General features: G+C 35.7%; 1 protein-coding gene across 9 annotated transcripts in view; it reads left to right on the top strand.

Moving 5' to 3' along the window:
• Positions 1-26,038, top strand: part of THOC2 (THO complex subunit 2) — a 103,547-nt gene extending 77,509 nt beyond the window's left edge. For 3 of the 9 annotated variants that reach the window (XM_072625950.1, XM_072625947.1, XM_072625953.1), the window contains 12 exons: positions 58-242; positions 791-975; positions 1,247-1,349; positions 2,160-2,593; positions 2,824-2,882; positions 4,275-4,427; positions 15,816-15,953; positions 16,266-16,332; positions 16,415-16,569; positions 17,801-17,877; positions 18,534-18,579; positions 25,210-26,038. In XM_072625950.1, coding sequence (XP_072482051.1) covers positions 58-242; positions 791-975; positions 1,247-1,349; positions 2,160-2,593; positions 2,824-2,882; positions 4,275-4,427; positions 15,816-15,953; positions 16,266-16,332; positions 16,415-16,569; positions 17,801-17,877; positions 18,534-18,561 — 1,584 coding nt within the window. In that variant the 3' untranslated portion in view covers positions 18,562-18,579; positions 25,210-26,038. Of the gene's footprint in view, positions 1-57; positions 243-790; positions 976-1,246; positions 1,350-2,159; positions 2,594-2,823; positions 2,883-4,274; positions 4,428-14,805; positions 14,864-15,815; positions 15,954-16,265; positions 16,333-16,414; positions 16,570-17,800; positions 17,878-18,533; positions 18,580-25,209 lie in introns of all 9 variants that reach the window. The other 6 variants (XM_072625954.1, XM_072625949.1, XR_011970937.1 and 3 more) reach the window with 5 other exon arrangements.
• The last annotated feature ends 1,080 nt before the right edge of the window (positions 26,039-27,118 follow it).

The raw sequence follows: 27,118 nt of genomic DNA, 5'->3' as shown, positions 1-27,118 counted from the left end.
TTAATTTTTCTCAGTATTGATTTAAATTGTCAACACTCTTGTTAAAATCTATTGTAGGCATCAGTTCATTGCCTTGAAACGGGTGAATATACTCATATCAGGAACATTCTTATTGTGTTGACCAAAATACTTCCTTGGTATCCTAAAGTTTTGAACCTGGGCCAGGCTTTGGAACGAAGAGTGCATAAGATCTGTCAAGAAGAGAAAGAGAAGAGACCTGACCTATATGCATTGGCTATGGGGTAACACTATCTTATTATGAAGTGATTTATGAAATTAGATAACAGAAGGATGCTGAAGACTTTGAAATGTTTTACAGTGGTGAAGTTTTATCTTCTGACTTACTTCGGGAGATTATGAGATCATGTCCCCACAGGCTGGTGAGAGTTGTCACTTCCAGTTATCAGCTTCTGGTTTATACTGGATAGTGTGACAGTTTCAAAGTCATATAAGATGTCTTGGTTTTGGGGGCTGAGGGAAGGACTTAGCTTTATCACAAGGTGAATTAGCAGTGTTTTCATCTAACAGTGAAAGGAAAATTACATTTTTAAATTCAGTTTTATTGTTTGTGTTTTGAGAATTTTTTTATTTCAGAGGAAGAGTACAGAGAGACTTGCTTAGCTCTCTCTCCAAAGGCTTTCAGCAATTTTGGGGATGAGGGTGGGGAGGGAGAAAACTTTTATATTTGAAAGATGAAATATAGCTTGCTTTTTGTTATTTTACAGAATGAGACACATTTTTTTGTACCTTGATTTTTGTTTGTATATTTAACACTTTGTGCGAATTTCAGCTATTCTGGGCAGTTGAAAAGTAGAAAACCACACATGATACCTGAAAATGAATTCCACCACAAAGATCCTCCCCCAAGGAATGCTGTTGCTGCCACTGTACAAAATGGGCCTGGTGGTGTTGGCATATCTACATCACTCACAATAAACGCAGCTAAATTGGAAGAAAGCACTACTGAGGAGACTGGTATGCCATTTCTGTAGAAAATTTTAAGTAACCCTAAATTAGGTTAAAACTTTGGTTCAGCAAACTAATATATCGACATGAATCCTGGTGGATTTGTGGTGGTGTTTTGTGACAACTTTGTAGCAGGGAGTGTCTTAGAATCGTGAGAAAGTATTAGGTTGTTGCTGCTTCATAGCCATTACTCTGTAGCCATCTTACTGGAAAAATGTTGCTTAGTGCTGCTTAAAGCATAGGGGCATTTCATATAAAGTCTTATTTTTCTTTATTTCAGATAAAGGGAAGGAGAAGTCTCAGGGTGCTGTGAAAGTTGCTAATAAAGCTGCCAATGCAACACCTAAAGCAACTACAACTAATGGAAACAATGCTTCGAATAGGTAGTACCTCTAATTGTGCTCTAATATTAATTTGTGATTTGTATTTAGTCAGTATAAATGTATTGGTGAAAGAGATTATCGTAAAACTTGTATTTTGCTTTGGAATATAGTGTATAGCTTTTGCTTGGGCATAGTGATTATCACATTGAGTCAGTTAGATCTTTGGTTTATTCATGCATATATTTCTTTTCTTCATAGTTTGTGGAGAATTGTGATTGTTACCCTCAAAGAAATCTTCCTTTTAAGTTATGTGTATATGTCAAACATAACTTCCAATTAATAACTTGTTGTAAACTTGTCACTTATGAATTGCTTGAGCCTATTTCTGATGAGATATGACAGTGTGGTACAGTGGAAGAAGCACTGGCTTTGGAGTCAGAGGACCTGATTTCAAATCTTCTCTCTAATGCTTACTTGTATGACCTTATGAAAATCACTTAACCTCTCTGGGCCTCAGTATCATCCCCTGTCAATTTAGGAGGTCATATTACATGGCCTTCCTTCTAGGTCTACATTTATCAGACTCACTTCATTAATTTTCATCCACTTTATTTGTTCTTCTATTTATTTAGATTATATAGATAGATAGGACAGCATGACCTAGAGGATAACAGGCTTGCCTTGGAGTCACCAAGTTCTGGTTCAAATCTTGTACCTCATATGAAGTAGAAATTAGATGGGATTAGGAAAGGAGTAGGACTGGGAGAATGAGTGACCTGTAGTTTTTCATATTGCTAGAATGGTAAAATAACATGTAGATGTTATTAATTAACACAGAATTAATTTTAAAATGTGTTAATCTCTCTAAAGCAAAGTTACTAAAGAAAATGACAAAGAGAAAAGTGGGAAAGAAAAAGACAGAGAAAAAAAAGAAAAGACTCCAGCTGCCACTCCAGAGGCCAAGGCACTTGGTAAAGATGGTAAAGAAAAACCAAAGGAAGAGCGGGTAAACAAAGATGATAAAGCAAAAGAGACGAAGGAAAAAACACCCAAGTCTGACAAGGAGAAGGAAAAATTCAAGAAGGATGAAAAACCATCTAAAGATGAAAAATTCAAGACACTTGTTACCAACCCTGAATCAAAGTCAGCTGTAGAAAAGGAAAGAGACAAGGAACCATCCAGAGAGAAAGATGTAGCGAAGGAAACGAAATCCAAGGAAAATATTAAAGGAGGAGAAAAGACACCAGTTGCTGGGTCCTTGAAGTCACCTGTTCCCCGATCAGAAACATCAGAGTCTGAAAGGGGTAAGTTCAACTTTATTAATATTTCCATCCTATCATTTTACTAGATTTCCTTCTGTGAACCTGTGCCCAGTGATAAAATACTTACAAGCTTTGATAAAGAAGTGAATACTTAATCACTTAAAACACATTCATTTTTAAAATGTAATTGGAAAAAATATTAAATAGAAATATCCTTTTTTCTAACTGATGTTTTTTTTTTTCGGTTGTTGTTTCTCTTTTCTTCCTAATAGAACAAAAACGCCGCAAACTTGATACCCACTCTTCTCCATCACATTCCTCAACAGTAAAGGTTAGTATAGCCTGAGGAAGGCAGCGTCCATGTTAGGCTCACCTGTTTGGAATACCAGTGTCCCGACTTCCTTCAAGTCTTGTGCCTTCACTGGAGCCACTGGAGGTTTTGTATTGCATTACACAATGCATTCCTTGTCTGTATTGGTGGACTTTTTTCTGTTGCATATTTTTCTTACTAAAACTTCAAGGACCTAGCACTAAATTTGTAAATAGTATTTGCAAAGTGCAAGAGAAATTTTACCCAGAAGTGCCTTATTGTTTTAAGCAGTCCTTTTTTTTTGGAGTGCAATGGTAGCTACAAGCAAATGAGTCTTGGCAACAGAATGGAGCCTATTTTTTTCTGCATTCATATTGAAGAATATATAGTACTGAAGACTTCCTGGATGATACGGGATAAACAAGATACCTCTGAATTCATCAGGCTTCTTGATGAGCATCATACCGATGTGTGCCTTTCTAAGAAGGAATCTTGAAAGGAGTTCCATTTTAAAGTCTCCTTGGTGATCAGTTCTCCTGTAGTTGTATATATTCAGTGAGCATGCAGCTTCTGTTGTGTCTTCCCTTGGAGGTTTGTTTATACCCATTGGGTTCCCAACATGTTGAACCCAGCGTTACGATAAAAGCAGATGTGGCATCCAGTCCTACCACCCAGCAAAGAGAAACCTCAGGCATTCAACTGCAGCACAAAATCGTGGGTGTAGCCTTCTTGAAGACTCAGGGTAGCCATTCCTTGCTCCATGTTTAATTTTAATTCTAAATCATCTAAGTTCATGGAATCTTTGAATTTGCAGTACGTTGAACCTTTAAAACTGTAAGTTACTAATTCTTCATCAAGAGCACTGTGGTGGAATACCGTGATTACTATTTTTTTTTCTGTGGGAGGCATAAGGTTCACTCTTTTTATGAACTTTGGAAAAAAATGTGATTATTTTTTATATCCCCCAAGTATAAACTGCTAAGTATTCTTGATAGGTTGAAAAAAATTATGAATAGTTAATATTGTTACCTTTTAAGTGGATTTTAAAAGGACATGTGGAATAAGAGTTCTTCCACTGTAACCTCCATTGTTTTTTAAAGTTTTAGTGGAAAAAAAAAATGGATGTAATATTTTCCCCACACTTAAGCCTCTAAATGTGCTTAATATTTTAAGTGGGGGGTAGAAAAAAAGATTGGCATATATTATTAAATTATTGGGAGAAAGTGGGAGGAATTTTCACTTGTCAAATTGGGCATGAAAAATTTTATCTTTTGATATCTCACATAGTTTTTTTCTGTTTTTTTGTTTTTTTGTTTTTTTTGTTTTTGTTTTTTCTTTTTTGTTTTTGTTTTTTTGTTTTTTTCTTTTTTTCTTTTTGTTTTTATATTGATATTCACGTGATAACATCACTAGATTTATTCCCAGAAAAGGAGTAGCTGGTTTGTTTCAAGGTTACAACCATACTTCCAAGTTTCTCGGGATTCTGAGAACTATTCCAGCTCACCTGTCATCTCCATTCATTTTCTACAGGACAACCTCAGCGAGCTCAAGGAGTCATCAGCAAAGGTTTGAGTCTTTTAAATACTCTTATCAATTAATGATTTAATCAGTTGGGCACTATCTCCATCGATGTATAATTGTGGTCTGTCCATACCTTTTCATCTTGTTGCAGTTCATGTCTAAATCCTCCATAAAGATTCTACTCAACCTGCTGGCCTAGATGACTGAGTATACCAAAGAGTTCTTTATTTTGGTGTTTAATAGACACTCTATTCCCCACCTGTATTATTGAGAGGGAAGGAAAGAGAATAAATGTTTATTAAGTGTTTGATACGTGCCAGACACTGTCCTAAGTGCTTTCCAAATATGTCATTTTATTCTCACAACAACTCTGTGAGGTAGGTGCTGTTATTATGCCCATTTTACAAGTGAGAAAACTAAGCCAGACAGAGGTAATTGAATACTTGGATTACCAGTGTCTTAGTTATACATTATGCATGTTAGGGTCAATGTGAAAATACAACCTCTCCTGTAAAATTAGATTAAACTTTAATATATTTTACTGTACTATAATAACACAGTAAGTGTTAACATAATAAACTTGCCACTAAAATGTGTTAATATTTTGTAAACAAGCCATTCGATATGCCTTCATTCTTACTTGCTTTTGAAGACATATTTTTGAGTTGGCACACTCTGCACTGGCAGTGCTCTGATTGGCTCTTAAAACACAGGTATTCTAGAGAGCCAAACACTTGTAAGAAACAACCTATCTCCTCATTTTGTAAACATGGTATAAGGCCAAGGGATTTAAGTATAAAAACATTTTTCCAGAAATGATTCTCAGCCCAGGTGTATTTAAATACCACTATTAACTCCTTGGTATCACTCTTGTGCATTCTTTAATACTTTGTAACTAAAAGTGACATGATTTGATCCTTGCGTATCTTATTCTGGGGAATGTTTTGGTACTACAGTTTGGTAAACTTTTTCATGCATAAATGTTCATCTTAAGGTCTAATTAAGGGTGCTTTCTCTTACTAGTGGACCATTATTAGGAAAGACTTTCTACTCCTCCTTTGAAAGAGGGCCATTTGTGCACATTGAATCTAACACCAGCTGCTTTTAGATTTGTAGCTATAAAATAAATTAAATGGTTATGCTGATACTGGGCAGATGAAGCACCTTGATCTTGGAGGGTTTTAATTAGTGTGGATATGTCATAAAATGATGTTCTAAAAATGTGGTATGATACTCAAGAGAAGTTTCTTATCCTTGGGAGAATTACTTGAAAGAATTTAATGCATCTTTAGAAATGTACAAATGTTATATCAGTCCAGAAAAATATTTTTTGTATCATTACTTCAGTAGTACTGTGAATATTTTAGAAGTTATTTTTGAGATTAAATAAAAGTAGGTTTATATCATAGATTATATACACCTATATGTTCTGTCGGGTACTTTCCCAGGAAGGTTTAAGAAATGATATTGGTGACTGAGGGAGAACTTTGCTTCTAAAGTAATGAAGTTAATTTTAAATGGTTTTTTACTAAGAGACTGATAATATATCACATTTTTGTGTATTGCTTTATATTTTTTCAAAGAAATTTCATGCAAATCTCATTTCATCCTCACAGTGCCCCTCTGGGGGTGGGGTAGGACAAGTACTATTCATTTGACAGATGAAGAAACAGAGACACAGATATTTGTTAAGTGTCATACAGCTAAGTTAATGGTAGAATCAACCTCTAAGCTCTAAGGCCAAATACACATAAACATCCGTTTTTTCGGGGGGGTGGGGGGGGTGGGGTAGAAGAATGGCATAGAAAACTGAACTTTACAGAACTCTTAGCTCTGCTCTTTAACTAGCTGTGTGACCTTGAGCAAATTGCTTATGTTCCTATGAATGATAAGTATTCTTATCTGCAAATTGGTTTGAAAGAGGGGCAGGTGGCACTGGATTTGGACTAAGTGATCTTTAGTATCTTTTCCAATTTACATTCTGTGATTCTATGAAGAAGTATAGTTTTATCAAAAGGATCTTTATTTACTTAGTTTCCTTTTCCTCTTCCTTTCCCTATTCTTTTCTTCCTCTTCTCTCATCTCATAGGTTTTTATCTAGAATATTATGAAAGCACCTTGAACAAATTATTATTATTATCTGGCTAGAATCAATGCTTCATCATGTGCATTTTCAGAACTGTGCCTAAATTTTTTATACTTTTCATAACTTCTAAGAATTTGGTCTCAAATATAATCTCAAAGGTGTTACTTAAAAATTTTCATAATCCCCCCAAATAGGTGACTTTAGTCCTATTGGGTGGGTTTAACTTTTGAATTTTAGAGTTTAGAAAGTCTGTTTCCCTATCCCTTTTTCGTACTACTTTATGAATCTTTTATTTATAAAATTCTTCCATTCTGGTTTTTGATCTTTTGATTTTACTGTGCTCTCTCTACATACACAGTCAATTCTTGTCATTCGCCGATAGTTAAGCTCTATATAGTTGCTATGAACGCTGAATTGGTGAATACCGAATTGCTCCTAGGGGAAATACAGAGGTAGTTTCCTGCAAGTCTCATTTACTTTAACATTTTCCAGAGAGCCTCACAAAGAGATTGGCAGATTTCCTCTTCCTTTTTCTGAATGTACTGGATTGCTAAGCTTCTTTTGTTTTGTGTTGTTTTGTTTTGTTTTGTTTTTTTAAAACATTGAACTCATGGCCAACAGCACTAGGCCTTTATTGAAGCTTATCTAACTTGTGTATTTTTATGTTGGGCACATCACAGCCTTTTTGTGTTTAGGAACACTAGACAGCACTATGTTTGAGAGTCAATTTAAACAGTGAAATCACCAACAAAAAACACAAAAATCTGAAAAACATACTAAGTATACCATGAAAAGGACACTTGTTTACAGTATGAGTGCTGAAGCAAGAAGGCAAAATGTCTGACCTCAGCTGGGAATATGTGTATTGGGGGACTCAGATTTCTCACTGCTCTGTGCATGTCTGAGGATGACTGTGGAAGTGCAGTGAGTATTGATATTCTGGTTACAAATTTTAGCAAGTCAGCAAATTCACAAATATGGAATTTGTAAATAATGAGTATTGACTCTGTGTACACACACATACACATACATAATATATACATATATATGTGTATATACATACATACATACGTTCCCTCTAAGTAACTCACCTTTAGAGTTATCTATATTTATTATTTTCATTTATAAACTATCATATGAAATAATGATCATAAAGTTCAGTTTTTGGTGGGGAGGAGGAGACTGTGTGTATTTACCTTTTTGAGTAAAGCTACATACAGGTAGAAAATGTAGCTTAGTCTCACTTTCATGATTATGAGTACCTTGTATAGCTTCACACATAGCAGGTGTTAAATATCTTGTTGAATGAATCACTTTCCCTTCCTATTCTCCCATTTATACAGACAGATTCCAGTACTGATCAGTAACATTTATATCTTCTTAATTCCATTGGTGACACTTGATGGCAGGAGTCCCTAAAAGTATCCTGGCAACCCAGCCAACTCAAAATTCAGGAGGGCAATAATCAATACCTAAAGGGTTGGTAGTGTTTTTAGTTGTGCCAGTCTTCTTAAATTGGAAGCTACAGTCTAACCCAAGTTTAAGCATGTATGAAGGATCAAATTTTTCATCCTTTTTCGTAAGGCCCAGAGCAAGAAAATCATGTTTTCAAAAGCAAACTTGGGGGAAAATATTCATCTAATATGATTATACTTAGATATTCATCACACCAAGATTGTTGTTGCTGTTGTTGTTATTGTTGTTGTTGTTGTTTTGAAGACAGTATCTCTTCTCCTCCCTCCCACCCTCCCAACCTATTCACTTTATATTGGAGAATTTCTCTGGGGAGACATGATTAGAAATTAGAAATTCTGTATTCAGTATTGCTACTGGTAACAGTAACTGGACCACTTGACTGTTTTAAGAATGAAATATTTGAGCCTTATTTACTAATTTCATGAGGAGTGATTGGGAAGGCAGGAGATTTCTTTACTTTGAAATTCAGCAGTATCATTTTTGGTGAGTTTTCGGGGTGGGGTCTCAAAGCCTTTTGTTTTTGTTTCATTTTAAAAAGATCACTTAGACTATATTCTTATGTATTTATATTAGCTAGGTGGCACAGTTGATAGAGCACGGGGCCTGGGTGACCTCAGTTCAAGTCAGGCTTCAGACACTTGTTAGTTGTGGTACCTTGGGCAAGTCACTTAACTTCTGTTTGCCTTTGTTTCCTTATCTGTAAAATAAATAATAGTACCTAATTCATAGGGCTATGGTGACGATCAAATGAGATAATATTTGTAAAGCACTTTACTTTTGCTTTAGCATTGTAGGCTCTTAATAAATGCTTGTTTCCTTCCTTGTTATTACTTTCTTTGTAACTAATTCTGCAAATGATAATGTTCACCACTGAAAAATGCTGATGAATAGTTTCAGAGCTTGTTTCTCACCTGTTTTTGTTTTCCATTTTCCTTATCCTTAATATTTTCATCTGTTTTGGTAAACAGTTTTTAAAAATGAAAGTTCTTCATTGTTTTGGCACAGTGTTTTAAAGTATAAGTCTACTTAATGTATTTTACCATTACTTATATGTTGTTTGAGCTAACTAGTAGGTAAGGATTCTTTTTGGTCCTAAGATGTCATAAAGCTTCTTCGTATGGATCTCAGTTCATTGATGTAGGTATGTTCTTTAATAATATAAATTGCAACCCACCAATGCTTTTTCCTTAAGAAAAAAAAATTACTGATACTCACTGTCTTTTCCTGCCATATCTTGTAACAAAGAAAAATGTGTAAGCAAAGCCAACTGATAAATAGTAATCTTATAGAACAGAATATAAGATATATATTGCTTCTGATCCCTCACCTCTTTACAGAGAACAGGGGATGGTATATTTTATCATTTCTTCTTTAAGACTGATAGAGTCATTACAATTCAGCCTTTCGTGTTGTATTTTTATATTATTGTAGTTATTGTATTTATTTTTCTGCTTATTTCATTATCAGTCTGTATGTCTTTGTTTATTTCTCTGAATTTCTTGTAATTGCCATTACTTACAGTGTTGATAGTATTTGATTCTCTTTACATACCATGATTTATTGAGACATTTTCTAGTCGATGGACCATGTGGTAGGAACAGTATTCTAACCCTTCCCTCTCCTGCAAGTTAAACTAGTTTTTCCTTAAAAGACATTGAGACTTTCCTCAAGACTTCATTGGCTCAACAATCCAGAAGCTCAGACATTTGATGTTGCCTACTCATTGTGAAGCAAAGTGGCCCATGTGGCTGACACATCCTCAAGTGTGGCCTGAACCAGATTAAAATATAATTGGGAAAGAATTAGTGAAATAAAATTACAACGAAACATAGATAGTATATTGCATGTTAAAACTTATTCAATATGCAGCTTGCAAGGATCTTTATATATGGTTTAGGGGCTTCTGTTTCTGTTGACACCACTGGTCTTTGAGTAGAAGACAGTTCCAACAAGCTCCAGGGCGTTCTTGGTAGTTGGCTGGTAGATTACAACTCAGGTAAAGGAAACAACTTAGGATGTCCTCAGTGCCTTTTTTTGGTTTGAATATCTTTCTGCTCTGGCTAAGTGAATCTTTTTGTTAATTTTGTTAACTTTGTCGAATGACTTATAAGTGTCTCATTTGGTTCCAGTATTAAACCTAAACTACCATTAACGCTAGGTGGCCTTGCAGTGGATAGAGTGCTGGGCCTGTAGTCAGAAGACTCATCCCTCTGAGTTTAAATCTGGCCTCAGACACTGACTAGCTGTGCGACCCTGGGCAAGTCACTTAACCCTGTTTGCCTCAGTTTCTTATCTGTAAAATTAGCTGGAGAAGGAAATGACAAAAACCGCTCCAGTATTTTTGCCAAGAAACCCCCAAAATGGGGTCATAGAGAGTCTGAATTGACTGAATGACAACAGCCACAACACTGGCCTGAGTCAGGCCCAGCCCAGAACAGGCACACTCAATTCTTAAGTTTTTGTGACCATGAAATGTGCTACTATGTGTGTGTGTGTGTGTGTGTGTGTGTGTGTATTTTCATATGTATTACAAACTATATACTTAGCTAAGTAAGATGGAGATCATAGTTTAATGGTCCTTTCCTGTAAGAGTCAGTAGCTGTTTTGCCATTTCTCTGTATTGTTGTTGTCTTTTGATGTTACTCAGGCCAGTCAGCCTTTTAGGAATTGGCAGGACTTCCACAGAATCTCTGCAGCAGTGAATAGAATTCCAGTAGACTGACACCTAAAAATCTCCAGACTCATGCTCTGTTAGGTAGATAGCTGGCTTTTCTGGCCATACCAAATCTTGGCTTTGTGTCTCTCTATTTAAATAAAGGTTCCCTGGAGAGGTAAAGATTAAGGTTGATGCTCTATGTGTCTGGGTCTCTGCCCCTACCCAGGTAGAGGGAAGGAAGGTATGTGTGTATGTGTGTGTGTGTGTGTGTCTGTGTATAGATAGTTAGCCTTTTTTCCCCCCAACCTGTTAACCAGCTTTGACTCTCCTGGATGTATCTTTCTTCCACTGGGAATCATTACATCAAAGGATCTCACAGGTTTCACTGATATTTTTGCAGAAGTTCCAAATTGTTTGTTAGAATGATTGGACATAATCACACTCTACCAACACTGTAATACTGTGCCTCTCATCTCATACTCCTTCCAACATTGACTGTTTCTGTCTCTGTGTCATTCATCCACTTTTCTAGGTGTGAGGTAAAGCCTAATAATTTTTTAAATATGTATTTCTCTTATTACTCATGTAAGGCATGTTTTCATATGGTGTTTGATTAAAGTCAAGTCAGTAGGTGTTTATTAATTTTCTTTTAGAATTCAGTTTTCTCTCATTTTCAATCCCAAATTCTCTCTTTCCCTTCCTTTTCCCCCGTCAGTTGTAAGGGCAAGAAAAACAAAAGAGATATCTGTACACTTCTAAATATAGTCTATATAGAGATAAAGGTACAGTCAAGCAAAACATTCCTGCATTAACTATGTGTTTCTGTGCCACCCCCCCCCCCCAAAAGAGAAAAAATCAAGATAGTATGTTTCATTATGAATAATGGGTACTTATTAATGGTCACTGTGCAGAGGTACAAAGACAAAAATCTGTACTTAATCACAGGGAGCCCACAGTTTAATGGGAGAGAACTTTTGTGATTATGATTATCATTTTTCTTTTGAAAACTGATCAAGTCTACTATGTACAAAGCACTGTGGTAGGGATACAAAAGCAAAACAGTTCTTCCCTAAGGAATTTACATTCTGGGTGGAATGGTTGCCAGAGTTTAGACCAGTGCCTGGCATGTAGTAAGCACTTAATAAATGCTTGTGACTGACTGACTTTAATGTTTTCTGGATATTATTGCAGCAGTCAGGTTGTTCATCTGTTATCCCTTCCTCATAATACATAAATGGCCTGCCTCTTTGTCTAGTCATGTTTCTTAGATAATCTTTTTTCTACTCTTCATGTATAATCAGTCAGTCAACAAGTATTTATTAAATACCTATTAATTCCTTCATTGGACTCATTCTAATGGCAGAGACACAAAGGTACATATAAAAATGTATACAGTATAAATATAAAATTAATAAATACATATAAACCATGTACACATAAAATAGTTAATACCAACATAGTTTGAGAGGGAGGACTCTGTTATTTGGAATCAAGAAAGACTCGTAGAGGTTGAAGCTTGAGCTGCATCTTGATGGAAGGTGGGGATTATATGAGACAAAGGTATGGGGGCTGGTTTATGGGAAAACCATTGCAAAGTCACAGAAAGAGGAAATGGAGTGTCATGTGTGAGGTACAGGACAAAGGCCAGTTTGGCTGGATCTTAGAGCATGTGGTGAGGAGTGATATCAATGGAACTGCAAGGTAGATTAGGGCTTAGCTTGTCTTACACTTCAAAAGCTAATCAGAAGAGTTTATATTTATTTTAGAAGCAACGACTGAAGTTTGTTGAGTTAGGGAGTTTCACGTGATCAGATTTGTGCTTAAGGGAAATCACTTTGGCAGCATTGTGTGATGGACTGGAGTGGTGAGACCCTTTAGGCAGGGAGAACAATTGCAGTAATCTAAGTGAGAGGCTTGAACTAATGTGGTAGTTGGTTGAGGGGAAAGAAGAGACTGAATGTGTGAAAGATGTTGTGAAGGTAGAAAGGACAAGATTTGGATGTGTGGAGTGAGGACTCCAGTGTAATGCCAAGGTTATGAACCCAAGACAAAATGTTGGTACCTTTGACAGAAGTGTGGAAGTTTGGAAGAGGGTATGGTTTGGGGGAAAGATAAGAAATTCAGTTTTAGAGATGTTGAGTGTCAAGTGTCAGTTTGAAATATCCAGTAAGTATTTGATGGTAAGTTAACTGGAGTTGGATGATGTGCACATTTGAGAATCACCTGAATATGGATAGCTCAACCCATGGGCACTGAAGTTACTAAGAGAGGTGGGGAAAAGTTAGAGCAAAGGTCCTTAACATTATTTTGCATCAGGTTGTATTTGACAGTGTGGTGAACCCTAGGTTAGATATTAGTGAAAATAAAGATTTTTTTATTTTCCTTATCCTTAGGGGAAGCCATTTAACCCCAGGATAAGAATCCCTGGTATAGAGAAGGAGAAGAGAGCTAGGACAGAACCTGATACATTTTCAGTTAGTTGCTTGAATTGCTATTTTGGTTAAATATTCCTTAATTTGTCCTTTGGATAAGAGTACTAGACTTACTTTAGGGAATGCTGTAGATCAGAATTACAGAATTTCATAAGGTCTTTGTTAGTGGACATTTAATGTAATTCAAATCTTAATAGTTCACCCAAATTTCAGCATTCCATCTCGTTTTTACTTTAGTTTTATTTTGAACTACAAATTCTCCTCTCTTTGGTCTCCCACCCATTGAGAAAGAAAAACAAAACCCATTACCTATATGGATAGTCACAAAAAATAAACTCCTGCATTAGGCATGTTGCCCCTCTCCACTCAAGAAAGAAACAAGAAAATATGCTTAAATTGCATTCTTGAATCTTATCACTTGTCTATCTGGAGGCAGATAGTGTTTCATTATGAGTCCTTTGAAGTTGTGGTTCACTGCATTGATCAGAGTTTTTAAGTCTTTTCAAAAATTGCTTGTCTTTACAACATTGTTACTGTTCTTCTTTCTGTTCATTTTGCGTCAGTTCGTAGAAATGTTCCCAGGATTTTCTGAAACCATTCCCTTCATTTCTTACTGCACAATAGTATTCCATCACATATTGGTCCTTTCCCTCTTTTTTTGATCTTTGTGTTATATTACCTAGGAGATGAATTGTTGGGTGAAAGGGTATGTGCAGAGTTTAATATCAGCAAATCATCTTAGCAAAGCTGCTCAGATAGCCATGTGGGAATGGTGGAGAAACCAGCTGGTTTGATAAGTATGATTGTTAGATGGATTCATTTGTAATTGGTTAACAGTGATATCATTCTGTAAGAGAGGTCTGTAGTGTTGCATCTTGGATTTCTGTCCTTCCTGTCCTGTTTAACATTTTTATAGGTGAGTTGGATAAAGTTATAGAAGGATAATGTAAACAAAAACAACACAAAAAATAAGCTGAACTTAGTTTAATTGCAGTTCCATTTTGGTCCTGGAGAATAGATGATAAAGTAAATTTCTGTGGTATGTTGCATATGTTACTCCACACAGTTTCTTTGTCAATCAGATTTGCTTAACTATTTCCTTTTGTTACGAAGGGTAGTTTGGTGATGGTACTGGTAGTGTGTGTGTGTAGCTGATGTTAAAAGGAAATAAAGGAATCAACAAAACTTGTTTAAAAAAACTACAGATGATATACTCTTCAAGTTTTTGCACTCAAGACTCAGTAAGAGAACTAAGAATATATAACAAAATCAGGATCCATAAAATACATGAAAATAAATATAAAATTTTGTAAAGTTTTGTGCTTAGGTTAATAATAATTACCTTCACAAGAGCAGGATGGGGGAAGGATAGATTTAACAGCCATTTGTGTTAAAAATGACTTGAATTTTTGTTCAGTACAGGCTTACAACTGATGGCTGATATGTGTCTTAGGATATGTTAATTTATAGTGCCTGGAATAAGGAAGTGTACTTGCCCACATTTCAAGAAGGGCATTGACAACCTGGAAGGAATCTAGAGGAGGTTTACTTGGGGGTTCAAAACTGCCATGTTAGAAAGAAAGGGTTGAAAGAACTAGGGGTATTAACGGTAGAAAAAAAAGACTTGGTGGCACAAATATGTTTCTAAATATTTTAAGTATTGTCGTACAGAAGAGATCAGACTTACTCTGGGTAACTCCAGAGAGCAATTTGAAATGAACTCCTACCAGTGGAAATTATACCTAAGCAATTTTTTTTTTTTTTTTTGCTCAGTATAAAGAAGACCTTATCATAATAGAACTCTCCAAAGTGGAATGGCCTGTCTCTAGAGGTAGTGAATCCTATATTACTGGAAGTATTGCAGCAAAGGATAGATGACTACTCTTCAAGGGTGTTAGAAAGAGAAATACTTTTCTCTCTAATGTTGAACTATATCATTTAATGCATCTTTGAATTTTTAAACTGATGATTTTTAGATAAAACAATAGACTACCATTTAGATATTTGCCAGTAATTAAAAATATATATATGTGTGTGTGTATGTATATAATTACAACAAAAATGTACAAAGTTAGGTCCTATTTATTCATGGTTAAAATTATATAGGAGGTACTTTGATTCTGCATTTTTTTTTCCTTAGTACATTTGGGAGAGGGAAGGGCAGGAAGAAACTGAATTGTCATTTTTAGTATTTTGAGTTGTTTCTCCGTACTTAACTTAATGGGTGATTTTTCTGGGTTTGTTAAAGCAATGAAAAAAGTCTTTTGCAGTGATTTTTATGTTTATTCTGGAGAACTAACAGCTTTGTGCTGTAAAGGCCCAATGTTCTTTTGTTTTTCCAAGGGCATTTCATGTAGGAGGAGGTTAGTTGTCACCTGTAATAATTTTAAAAATTCTAATCAGTGTCAGTGAATGATAATTCTTTTTAGACTAACATATAACATGTTTAGGAAAAAAATTGGTGTCTTAAATTGGGTCATATGCCAACATATAATCATCTTGATAGTAACACTACCAAAAAAATTTCTAGTATGGGAATTTAATGACTATCTTTAGTTGTAATATATGTAGGTTAAATAATTAGTTTACATGAAAACTTATCAAATATCAAGAATTAAAGACTTTTTGGTAAATTATGCCAAGGTTCTCTTCAGTTACTCTTAAGTAAGACCTGGCTAATTTAGTTTTGGCTCTAAATCCAGCTGTCTTCCATTAAAACTTTTTTTTTTTTTTCAAAATACCGGGAACCTCTAATCTTTAGCAATATTTCTTCAATTTCACAGCACTACATTAATCACACTACTCCAATACTGTCCAAGAGTAAGGAGAGAGAAATGGAAAAGAAAGATTTGGACAAGTTAAGGGAAAGATCCAGAGAGAGAGAGAAGAAAGAGGACAAGGACAGGAAAGAACGGAAAAGGGTTAGTGACCTTTTTAAAAACCTATTTTGAAAAACATAGATCTAACTAGAGCTTAAAAATAATTGCTTTATCAGTATTTATTTTTTTCTAAAAATTGGTGGAATAGCCATTGTATTGTGTTAAAAATACACTTCAGAATTTTCAATCTTTTATAACAAGGAGCTTCAGCCTAGTTACTTGATATTGGCTTTAATAATTTAAAAAGCCAATTCCAAGTAAGTGAAAATATTAGAACTGTTATAGAGTGCTAGTTATTATTGATAGTTTGTAACAAGTTTTATATGCTTACCCCATAATTCATCTTTGCTTTAGGATCATTCAAACAATGACCGTGAATCACAGGACTCCACCAAGAGGCGTAAAGAGGAAAATGGAACAAGTAGGTAGATTTTTCAAATTCATTTGTAAGCATCCCCAGACTGAATAGAAAAGGACTTTCATCATTTTCTTTGCAATTTTAGCTGGTGCTTCAAAACATAGTAAAAGTGAAAGTCCATCAGATTCTCCTCGTTCAAATGAGAAGGAAAAAAACAAATCTAAGTCTTCAGGCAAAGAAAAAGGCAGCGAGGCCATTAAAATGGACAGAATGGAGAAAAGCTCTTCTGGTAGCAAAAAGGTAAATTAAAAACAAAAGAACAATAAATTTCAAGCTTAAAAATAAGTCCCAAGATGACTTTAGGGAAATAAAAAAAAAGTTTGCTACTCAAGTAGTCCTTTTTATATTATTTGTTAAAAATGTTGAGTGTCTCAAAGGAAGCAGCATTATATTTTTTTGGATCAATTTACCCATTACTGAGTCTGAGATTGCCAGGAAAGTTAGTCTGTAAGGCAGTGATTCCTGAGATTTTTTTTTTTTTTTTGGTTTTGTATACCTACTCTCTTTTCACTCACTTGTAACCTTTCCTTGTAATTTTTTCATCATATGGTGTACTTCGTACATTGTATCTTCTCCAGAATATCAGATCATATTTGTATGTATTACATTACTGACCTTTACTGTATCATTTGAGTTATGCAGTCAAGGCAGTCTTCAATAATTACTAGTAAAGAATATAATGTGTTTCAGAATTCAGTAGAGAGTTGAGGTCATTCTCTTATACAGTGCCATATAATTATATGTACCCTTTAGCAAGGTTTATATAAAGGATTAGTGGTTTCTGTGAATAACCTGTGATTTCATCTATAAATCTGTGTGTTAGTAAATAATTCTCATGGAGTTGCCCGAGGCACACAGAATTTAACTGACTTGCCTAGGGTCATGCAGCCTAAGTATCAGAGGCAAGGTTTTAAACTTCAGTCTAATTTCTGTCAGGGATGTCAGACATGTGGTCTGCCATTACTCCTATGTGCAGCCTGAACCATACAAAAATATTAATTGGGAAATATTTAACAAGATAAAGAAAAATACAGTAAAACAAGAGATACTATTACATTTTAAAACTAAGTCAGCCTGCAGGCATCCTTATGTGTAATTTAGTGCTTCCCAGTTCTGTTTGAATTTGTCACCAGTGCTCTAGGGTCATGCTGCCTACCTCATTGAGATTATATAGTAAATCTCATCTGTCATGAAAGTAGTTGGGTGAATGTTTTTTGCAGGTGTGTGTGTGTATCTGTGTGTGTGTGTGTGTGTGTGTGTGTGTGTGTGTGTGTGTTTCCAGTATTGGTCGACTTACTTTTATGCTAAGCTTTAGGTGAAAGTTTATTAATTCAAGTTAAGCCACCTTTAAAGTGACAAAGAGCTTTTAAGTAGCTTTGGAAGAAAATATTCTATAACTAATATCAGTGTGACTTATGGGGCGACTTCCATCTTTGTCCTTCACCATAACTTATTCTGACACTCCTTATAGGACTCTCGTCATGATAAGGAAAAAACAGAGAAAAAAGAGAAACGGGACAGTACAGGAGGAAAGGAGGAGAAGAAGCAATATCCTATATGTGTTTGATAATGTTGTCACGTGATGTAACAAAGCATTAATATTGTTACAGTTTTTCAGAAATTGATTCACTTTTAGGTATGTGCTGCCAATATAAAAATGCCTCCTTCCAATCATATTTACAAGTATATCAACTTGGATGCTTGAGGCATAACAAAACCTGGGATGTTCTGTGGCACCCGGAAGTCTGTTCTGTGCAGTCAAGAGAAGTGGAGATTCATTGAGGGTATTCACTGTTTTAGGACAGTGTTGTCACTACCACTTGGATGATAATGGTTGGCATTATGTTAAGGTTTGCAAATCTCATTTGATCTTTACAACAGTCCTGGGAAGTTGGTGCATTTTACAAGTGAGGAAACTGAGGCCAGGAGAGGTTGTGACTTGTCCAAGGGTCACCATGGCTAGTGTTTTGAAGGCAGGATTTGAACTCGGGTCTTTTTGACTTCCAAGTCCAGCACTGTGCCACCTAGCTGCCTGGGAAGAAAGGGAAGAGGAGAAAACCCTGGGTGGTAGGGGCAGTTGAAAGGAAGATTTGTAGAATGCAGGTGGAGTGGAGTTGGTTGTAAGTTGGGAGTCTCAGAGTGTTCATGTTGGTGAGAGACAGGTCACTTTTTTCCAAACTTGTTTTCCTTAATGATAAATCTACTCATAAGTCTTCAGACAAGCACAGATAATGAAGACTTTCAATCAAGGTGAGAGTTTTCTGTCCTCCTTTCCCTTTCACAATGGAAACATAAAATCATATTTCACTGAAAGTTTTTTGTCTTAAAAATAGGACTAATTTAACATTTCTCTTTAAGTACCACTGATTCTTTTGAGTATAAATGTGAAACAAGATTTGTTTCAGTTTTAATACTGGTTTTTTTAGATTGGGTTTTTAGCCTCTCAGCTTCATCCTGTAGTTTAAAAAAAAAATTTTAAGCACTAAAGTGTATTTAAAAAAGTCTGACTTCACCCGGTCCTGGTTTTTACCATCTCTGGATATATGCATTCCATCAAAACCTTGGTTTTCTTTGACTGAAGGGATATTTTATACACTTGATATTTCCTACCACTTCTCATGGAATGCCAGTCTTATCACAGGTCCAACATTTAATTCTTTATTTTTGTGAGCATAATTTTAGTTCTCCTACTAGACTTTAAATTGTTTAGGGTAGGGACTATATCTTTCTCCTCTTTGTAACCCTCCTCACATCTAGTACAGAAACTTACATGTAGTAGAAATTTAATAAGTAAATATATGGTAATAAGAATTTCAAAATTAAATCTGTGGTTGATTTGAGTTCTAGAGTTTAAAGCACTGCTTTTAGTAGGTTATGAAGACAGTACAGTAATGCCTTAGTTTTCCAGCATGTTATTTGGGGAAATGAAGCGTTCCACATAGTGGAGTTTCCTTTTAACTAATATGTTCTTAAGTTTAGAATCATTTTTCCATCCTGTTTGAGTTTTCCATGGTACTACTGCCGTCTTTTCTTTATATATGTTCTTTTCTTTAGAGGAATTGGCTGATCCTAATGGCTCTTTCTAGCAGTCCTTGGGCATTTTTGTCTTTTATCTGTCACCAAGTAAATGAGAACATCTCCCAGGATTGGTTGTGGGTCCTGGCTCTTCTTTTTTTTTTTTTCTGTTTTTCTTTTAAATAATTTATTTTTCACGTCTCAACATTCACTTCCACAAGAATTTGAATTCAAAATTTTCTCCCCATCTCTGCCCACCCACCACCCCAGGACAGCATTCACTCCATTCACCCTTTCCTCTAGTCTGTCCTCCCTTCTATTACCCACCGTTCTTCCATTTCCCTTCCCCTCTCCATTGCCTGTATAGCTTAATTTCCAGGTGCATGCAAAAACAATTTTTAACATTTATTCTTAAAGCTTTGAGTTCCATATTCTCTCCCTCCCCACCCACCCTCATTGAGAAAACATTCAATATAGGTCATACATGTGTAACAATGCAAAGCACTTCCATAATAATTATGCTGTAAAAGATTAACCACATTACACTCTGTCCTATCCTGCCCTCCATTTATTCCATTCTCTCCCTTGACTTGTCCTCCCACAATAGTGTTTGCTTCTGATTATCCCTTTCCCCAATTTGTTATCCCTTCTATTTTCTTCTCTCTCCTATCCCCTTCCCCCTTGCTTTCCTGCAGGGTAAAATAGATTTCTATATCCAGTTCAGTGTGTGTTATTCTTCCTTAAGCCAAATCCCATGAGAGTAAGGCTCAGTTTCCTTTCATCTCCCCTCTCTTCCCCTCCATTGTAGAAGCTTTCTTCCCTCTTGTGTGTGAGATGATTTGCTACATTGTATGTCTCCCTTTCTCCTTATTCTTAGTACATTCCATTCAACAGTAAATTTTATTTTTTTAAGTATTCTCCCTTCATAGTCAGCTCACCCTGTGCCCTCTGCCTGTATGTGTGTATGTGTATATATGTATGTATGTGTACATACATACATCCATGTACATATATATACCTACACATATATAATATATACAAACATACATACCTACATGCCTATGTATATATTTAATCTAACTACCCTAGTACTGAAAAAGGTCTCATGAGTTACAAATAACATCTTTCCATGTAGGAATGTAAACAGTTCAACTTTAATGAGTTCCTTAAAGGTTCTCTTTCCTGTTGACCTTTTCATGTTTCTCTAGATTCTTGTATTTGAACGTCTGATTTTCTATTTAGCTCTGGTCTTTTCAACAAGAATGCTTGGAAGTCCTCTATTTCATTGAAATTCCATTTTTTCTCCTGAAGTATTATATTCACTTTTGCTGGTAGGTGATTCTTGGTTTTAATCCTATCTCCTTTGATCTCTTGAATATCATATTCCAAGCCCTTCAGTCCATTAGTGTAAAAGCTGCTAAATATTGTGTTATTCTGTATTGTATATTGTATTTTGTATTGTATATTGTATATTATATATTGTATATTGTATTTCCACAATACTTGAATTGTTTTCTTTCTGACTGCTTGTAATATTTTCTCCTTGATTTGGGAACTCTGGAATTTGGCTACAGTATTTCTAAGAGTTTTCCTTTTGGGATCTATTTCAGGAGGTGATTGTTGAAATTTTTAAAAATTAATTTATTTTTAGTTTTCAGCATTTGTTTCCACAAGATTTTTCCCATCTCTCCCCTCCCCCCACTCCAAGACATTGTGCATTCTGATTACCCCTTTTCCCAATCCTGCCCTCCCGTCTATCACACCCCTCTCTTCCCTGATTCCCCATCTCCTATTTTCTTGTAGGGCAAGATAGATTTCTATACCCCATTACCTGTATTTCTTATTTTCCAGTTGCATGTAAAAACAATTTTTAACATTTGTTTTTAAAACTTTTGAGTTCCAACTTCTCTCCCTCCCTCCCCACCCATCCTCACTGAGAAGGTAAGCAATTCCATATAGGCTATACATGTGTAGTTATGCAAAAGACTTCCATGAAAGTCATGTTGTGAAAGACTGTATATTTCCTTCCGTCACATCCTGCCCCCTATTTATCCTCTCTTTTGACCTTGTCTCTCCCCAAAAGTGTTTACTTCTAATTACTCCCTTCTCCCATTTGTCCTCCCTTCTATCATCTCCCCACACCCCACTTATCTCCTTCTCCCCTACTTTCCTGTAGTGTAAGATAGATTTTCATACCAAATTGAGTGTTCATCTTATTCCCTCTTTAAGACAAATGTGATGAGAGTAACCTTCACTTTTTTACTCTCACCTCACCCCTTAATTTTATTTTTTTAGAAATCATCCCTTCCTACACAACTCTGTTTATATGTATATAATCCCTCCAACTACCAAAATATTGAGAAAAATCTTGAGTTACAAATATTATCTTTCCATGTAGGAATGCAAACAGTTCAACTTTGAGTTCCTTTAAGGCTTCTCTTTCCTGTTGACCTTTTTATGTTTCTCTTGATTCTTGAATTCAAAAGTCAAATTTTCGATTCAGCTCCAGTCTTTTCATCAAGAATGTTTGAAAGTCCTCTGTTTCATTGAATGACCGTTTTTTCCCCTGAAGTATTATACTCAGTTTTTCTGGGTAGGTGATTCTTGGTTTTAATCCTAACTCCTCTGACTTCTGGAATATCATATTCCAAGTCCTTCAGTACCTCAATGTAGAAGCTGCTAGATCTTGTGCTATCCTGATTGTATTTCCACAATACTCGAATTGTTTCTTTTTGGCTGCTTGAAATATTTTCTCCTTAACCTAGGAACTCTGGAATTTGGCTACAATATTACTAGGAATTTCTCTTTTTGGGTCTCTTTCAGGAGGTGATTGGTAAATTCTTTCCATTTCTGTTTTACCCTCTGGTTCTAGACTGTCAGGGCAGTTTTCCTTGATAATTTCATGAAAGATGATTTCTAGGCTCTTTTTTTGATCATGGCTTTCAGGTAGTCCCATAATTTTTAAATTGGCTCTCCTGGATCTATTTTCCAGGTCAGTTGTTTTTCAAATGAGATATTTCACATTATCTTCTATTTTTTCATTCTTTTGGTTTTGTTTTATAATTTTTTTAAAAATTGAATCATTTTATTTGTTTTTAGTGTTCGACAGCCACTTCCATATATCTTAGATTTTTTTCCACTTCCTCTCCCTTATTTCCCCCTGCTTCCCCACTCCCTCCCTGAGACAGTGTACAATCTTATATAGGTTCTACACGTACATTCCTGTTAAATGCATGTTGCATAGAAGAATTAAAATGAATGAGAGAAACCATAAAACAAAACATAATAAAAAATAAATGATCTGTTTCTATCTGTGATCGAATTCCATAGTTCTTTCTCTGGATGTGGAAGGCATTTTACCTCGAGTCCATTGGAAATTTTTTTAGTCCATGCATTCCAATGAAGTACTAAATCTACCAGAAAAATTCCTCGCACACTGTGGTTGTTGCTGTATTCTGCTCTTTTCACTCAGCATCAGTTCATATAAGTCTTTCCAGGTTTCTCTGAAGTCTTCCTGTTCATCATTTCTCATAGCACAATGGTATTCCATTACATTCATATACCACAACTTGTTCAGATGTTTTCCAATTGATGAGCATCCCCTTGATTTCCAGTTTTTGGCCCCCACAGAGAGAGCTGCTATAAATACTTTTGTACATGTGGGACCCTTTCCTATTTGTATGATCTCTTTGGGATAGAGTCCCAGAAGCGATATTGCTTGGTCAAAGGGTATGCACATTTTTGTAGCCCTTTGGGCATAGTTCCAAATTGTTCTCCAGAATGGTTGGATCTGAAGCCTGCTCCAGTCCTGTCGATGCTGCATGGCCCATGTTGGGCTGTTCTCCACTCTGGGCCTGGGGCAATAGACCTTTCCTTTTGGCCTTCCAGAATGTCTTGGGCTGGAAATCTGTTTCATGCTGTCATTTTGTGGCTTCTGCTGCTTTAGAATTTGTTTAGAGCCAGTTTTTACAGGTATTTTAGTGGGGGGGGAAGCTAGAATAGGTCTGTCCTTCTACTCTGCCATCTTGGCTCCACCCCCTGCTCTTCTTTCAAAGAGTAGAAATATAGAAGAACTCTTTTCTTTGTGACCTGTGTTCAACCTCCAAACCTGTCCCTAATTTGTAGTCTTGTGTATCTATCCAGGGGATATTCAGTTGCCCCTTCGAATGATCACAGAATCTGAGAGTTGAAAGAGAACTTCACTGGCCATCTAATTCGAAATCATAAACAAAAAAAGTACCTGATAAGTGGTCATCCAACCTTGAAAAGGGAAGGAAGGGGAACTCACTACCTGTGTGCTTTTGCACAGCTCTGTTTGTTACGAAATTTGTCTTGATGACAATCTTTACTAATTTGTAACTTCACCTTATACTCCTGGTTCTACCCTGTGGGGCCTAACAGAACAATTCTAATATGTTTGCTAAATAGTAGATCTACATATACGTAAAGACAGTTAATGTGTCTCTCAGAGTCTTTCCTTGTCCAGGCTAAAGATCATCCCCAGTTGTTTCAACTGATTCTCGTAGAATTTAGACTCAAGATCCACCACCATACTGGTTGCCCTCCTTTGGACACTATTTTCATAGTGACCCTCGACCGTGGTACTCAGAACTGAACACAATCCTGTAGATAAGGTCTGACATGGGCAGAAAATTTTCTAAGTACTCACTCTTAATGAGGCCCAAGATCAAAATAGCTTTTTTTAGCTTCTGCATCACATTGCTTACTTAAATTGAGCCTGCCACCTCTTCAGAGTATCTGCTTTCTTAAGCATGCCCCCTTGCTCTTAGACTTTAAAAGTTGATTTTTTTTTGTACCCAGGTGCAAGACATTTATTGTCCTAATTGATTCATCCTAATGTCCTGACCTTTCAGGATGCTTTAGATCTCACCAGCATCCACTTTGTTATGCCTCATATTGCCAAGGTGAAACCTCTTTATCTTTCTACTTAAATCCTTTACTTTTCTTTCTACACTCTTACTTACCAAATAGAAAACTCTTGCTGTGTTCTGTCTACTATCCCCTCATCTATCACTACTATTAAAGCATTGGTCTAGATTCTCATGGTAAGCCCTTGAGCACCAAAATTTCATTCCTTCCTGTCTTGTCACATGATCAAGTATTTACTTGCTGCCTATTATATGTGCAATGTTGTACTCACTTCGCTGTGTCTAAAATGCAGTAGAAATATTGATATTGATATGAACTAGACTATGTTCTGCAAAAAGCACAAATAGGAATTGTTAGCTTCATGCATGCAAATGAAATGGGCAAATTCAGGTTTAACAGAATTTTGTGTTTTTAATGTTAAACTCAAGTTAAAAACTTGTAGAATTGAGCTAATGATCTTTTTTTCAAACCAATTTTCATAATTCTCTGATTTGAAGCACTGTTAAAATGATATACTTGAGAAAAGTTAAAAAAAAAAATCCCCTTCCATATTGATTTCATTGGTGTTCAAACCTGCGTCTGACAGCTGTCTAGGAAGTTTACTTAGGTTTCGATACTTTGGATTTCTTATTTTGTCTCCATCTGAAATGGTAACAGTCTGTTTTTTCTTTGTTCTTGGGGTCCTCTTTTAGACATTTGTTAATCATGTAAAGCAAATTCTTTTTTGTTGGGCTTGTTCTGTTTGTTTTTGGCAAGGATATTGTCCCTTTTGGACATTTTATCTTTTGAGAATATTCTAGTTTTTAAAAAATTTATAATTCCACACCATTATTTCATGTTGTTATGATACACCTTGGCATTGTAAATGGCTCTAATGGCTTTTAACACTGAAATAAATGAAAAAAATTGTCAAGAGTAAGATTTCCATCTCCTCCACAACCCATCTTATCAGTGTAATTTTTTTGTTTCTTTCAGGTGAAATGGAAAGATTGTCATCTTTGACCAGAAATGTCTTTTCCTAAGTAGATGGCACAGAAATTTGTGAACAAAGAGGACCCATCTACATCTCCTTAAGTTATTCAGTTTTCTGCTTTATTTTTTCCATGCTGAAAACCTAAAAATTCTTAAGTTGTGCATTTCTGTATTTTAACTTGTTGCTTAGGTTCTTACACATTTATTTTCAGTACATGGCTGAAAGTGTTACTTATTCCCTACTTTTTTTTTTAGCACAATGTGCTGCAAACAAACAGTTGCCATGGAGCAAATGAGGAGGTTACATGTGTACTAGAATTTCAGTTTAGATTGTCTAAATACTGCCTGAGTTTAGTCATTTTGTCAATTTTCAGTGCATTCTTTTTATTGTTGGAAACAAAATAAACAACCGTTTAACCATTTTGAAGTGACCTCATTGAAAACTCCTTTTTTATTTATTATTATTTGGCCTGTTTTTAATATCATTGACTAAAGAACAAGTTGGTAGTACTGTTTCATGCAGTCCTTAGGAATTTTATTATTTTTATTATGTGTGCAACATTAAGATTTGTTTTTAAAAAGAAAGTAGTTCAACTTGTCACTTGCCCCATAACCTTTTTCTTTGTCCATAATGTTTTTAGATTAATTGGGGGAAAAAAAGAATTCATCAAAAAGCCAAAATTAAATAAGCTTCATTCAGTTCTACAGCTACAGGAGCTTTTTATCACTAAACTTTAATCCAAAAAGTTTCATAATGACATTAAATTTTTTTTTAATCTACTGAATTCTACCAGTGTAATCTTTTTTTCTAAATAAACAATAGTTTTCTCAATGAGTTGTAAATTATTGTGTGTATTTTTGCTTTCTCTGTGAAAGGTGGGTCCACGGACACACACACACGCACGCACGCACGCGCGCGCGTGTGCTCTCGCGCTCTCTCTCTCTCTCCCCCTCTCTCTCTCTCCCTCCCCCCCCCTCCCCCCCCCCCCCCCACTCTCCCATTCTCCCATCCTCTTTTTTAGCTGCATTACTGCAAGGTCATTTTCTCATTCGAGACACTGAAAATCAGAGTAGTTTGAAATACTTTGTTAATCTGTATTATAGGTGGTGCATTTGTTAATATATTTTTGGGACCAGAGATGTATTTATATTAAAACCTGTTGAGAGAAGAACAACAGTACAGTAAAGTGCCAAGTACAACAAAAGCATGAAATACTAAGGTTAGTTGTGTTACTAAGATGAAAATTTAAATCTTGAAGGGAGATATTTAAAGGAATTATGACTTGGACAAAATTAGGTGCAGACAGGTATATCTTCTGGGAGAGGTAGTATAATGAAGCTTTTCTGTATTCATAAAGCATAAACAAAAAAGCTTTATGTTAGCATTGAAATCAAGTAACAGTGGTGATTTCAAAAGCACAAATAAGTGGTCTGTGAAGTAATTTCAGTAATAGCATTTGACATTGAATGCCTTTCAGTCTTAATCTTGGGTTTGGCTCGTACTCCACTGCTACCAGTTTCTTTGCCAAAATAATCTCCATACTGGACAAGTGATAAACACCTCTTCATTCTTAAGATTTACCCGCAGTTATCAAGTTCTTTTGCCCATCAACTTTTTGGTCAGTTGGTAATGACCTTCAATAATATTGGGTGTGGGGCTAACTGGGAATAAATTGAAGACAATACATGCTTGAGTTGAGGGATTGAGGTGAAGGCGCATCTGTTGTGACCATTTGCCTTCTCTCAGAAAGGGCTGTGCTTCTGAGGATTGCATCTCACCTCTAGGATTCAATAAAGGAGTCCTTGCCAGCACTCAGAATGGTGGTAATGGGGATGGGGAAAAAGCTCTAGCTTCAAGATAACCTAGCCTTGGTAGTGGTGAACATAGTAAGGAAGGTATTAGGACCAGTCA

This window comes from Notamacropus eugenii, chromosome X (assembly GCF_028372415.1).
Source record: "Notamacropus eugenii isolate mMacEug1 chromosome X, mMacEug1.pri_v2, whole genome shotgun sequence".
Lineage (NCBI taxonomy): Eukaryota > Metazoa > Chordata > Mammalia > Diprotodontia > Macropodidae > Notamacropus > Notamacropus eugenii.
Note: the sequence above shows the minus strand (reverse complement) of the source record. Positions and strands in the feature narration are given on the sequence as shown.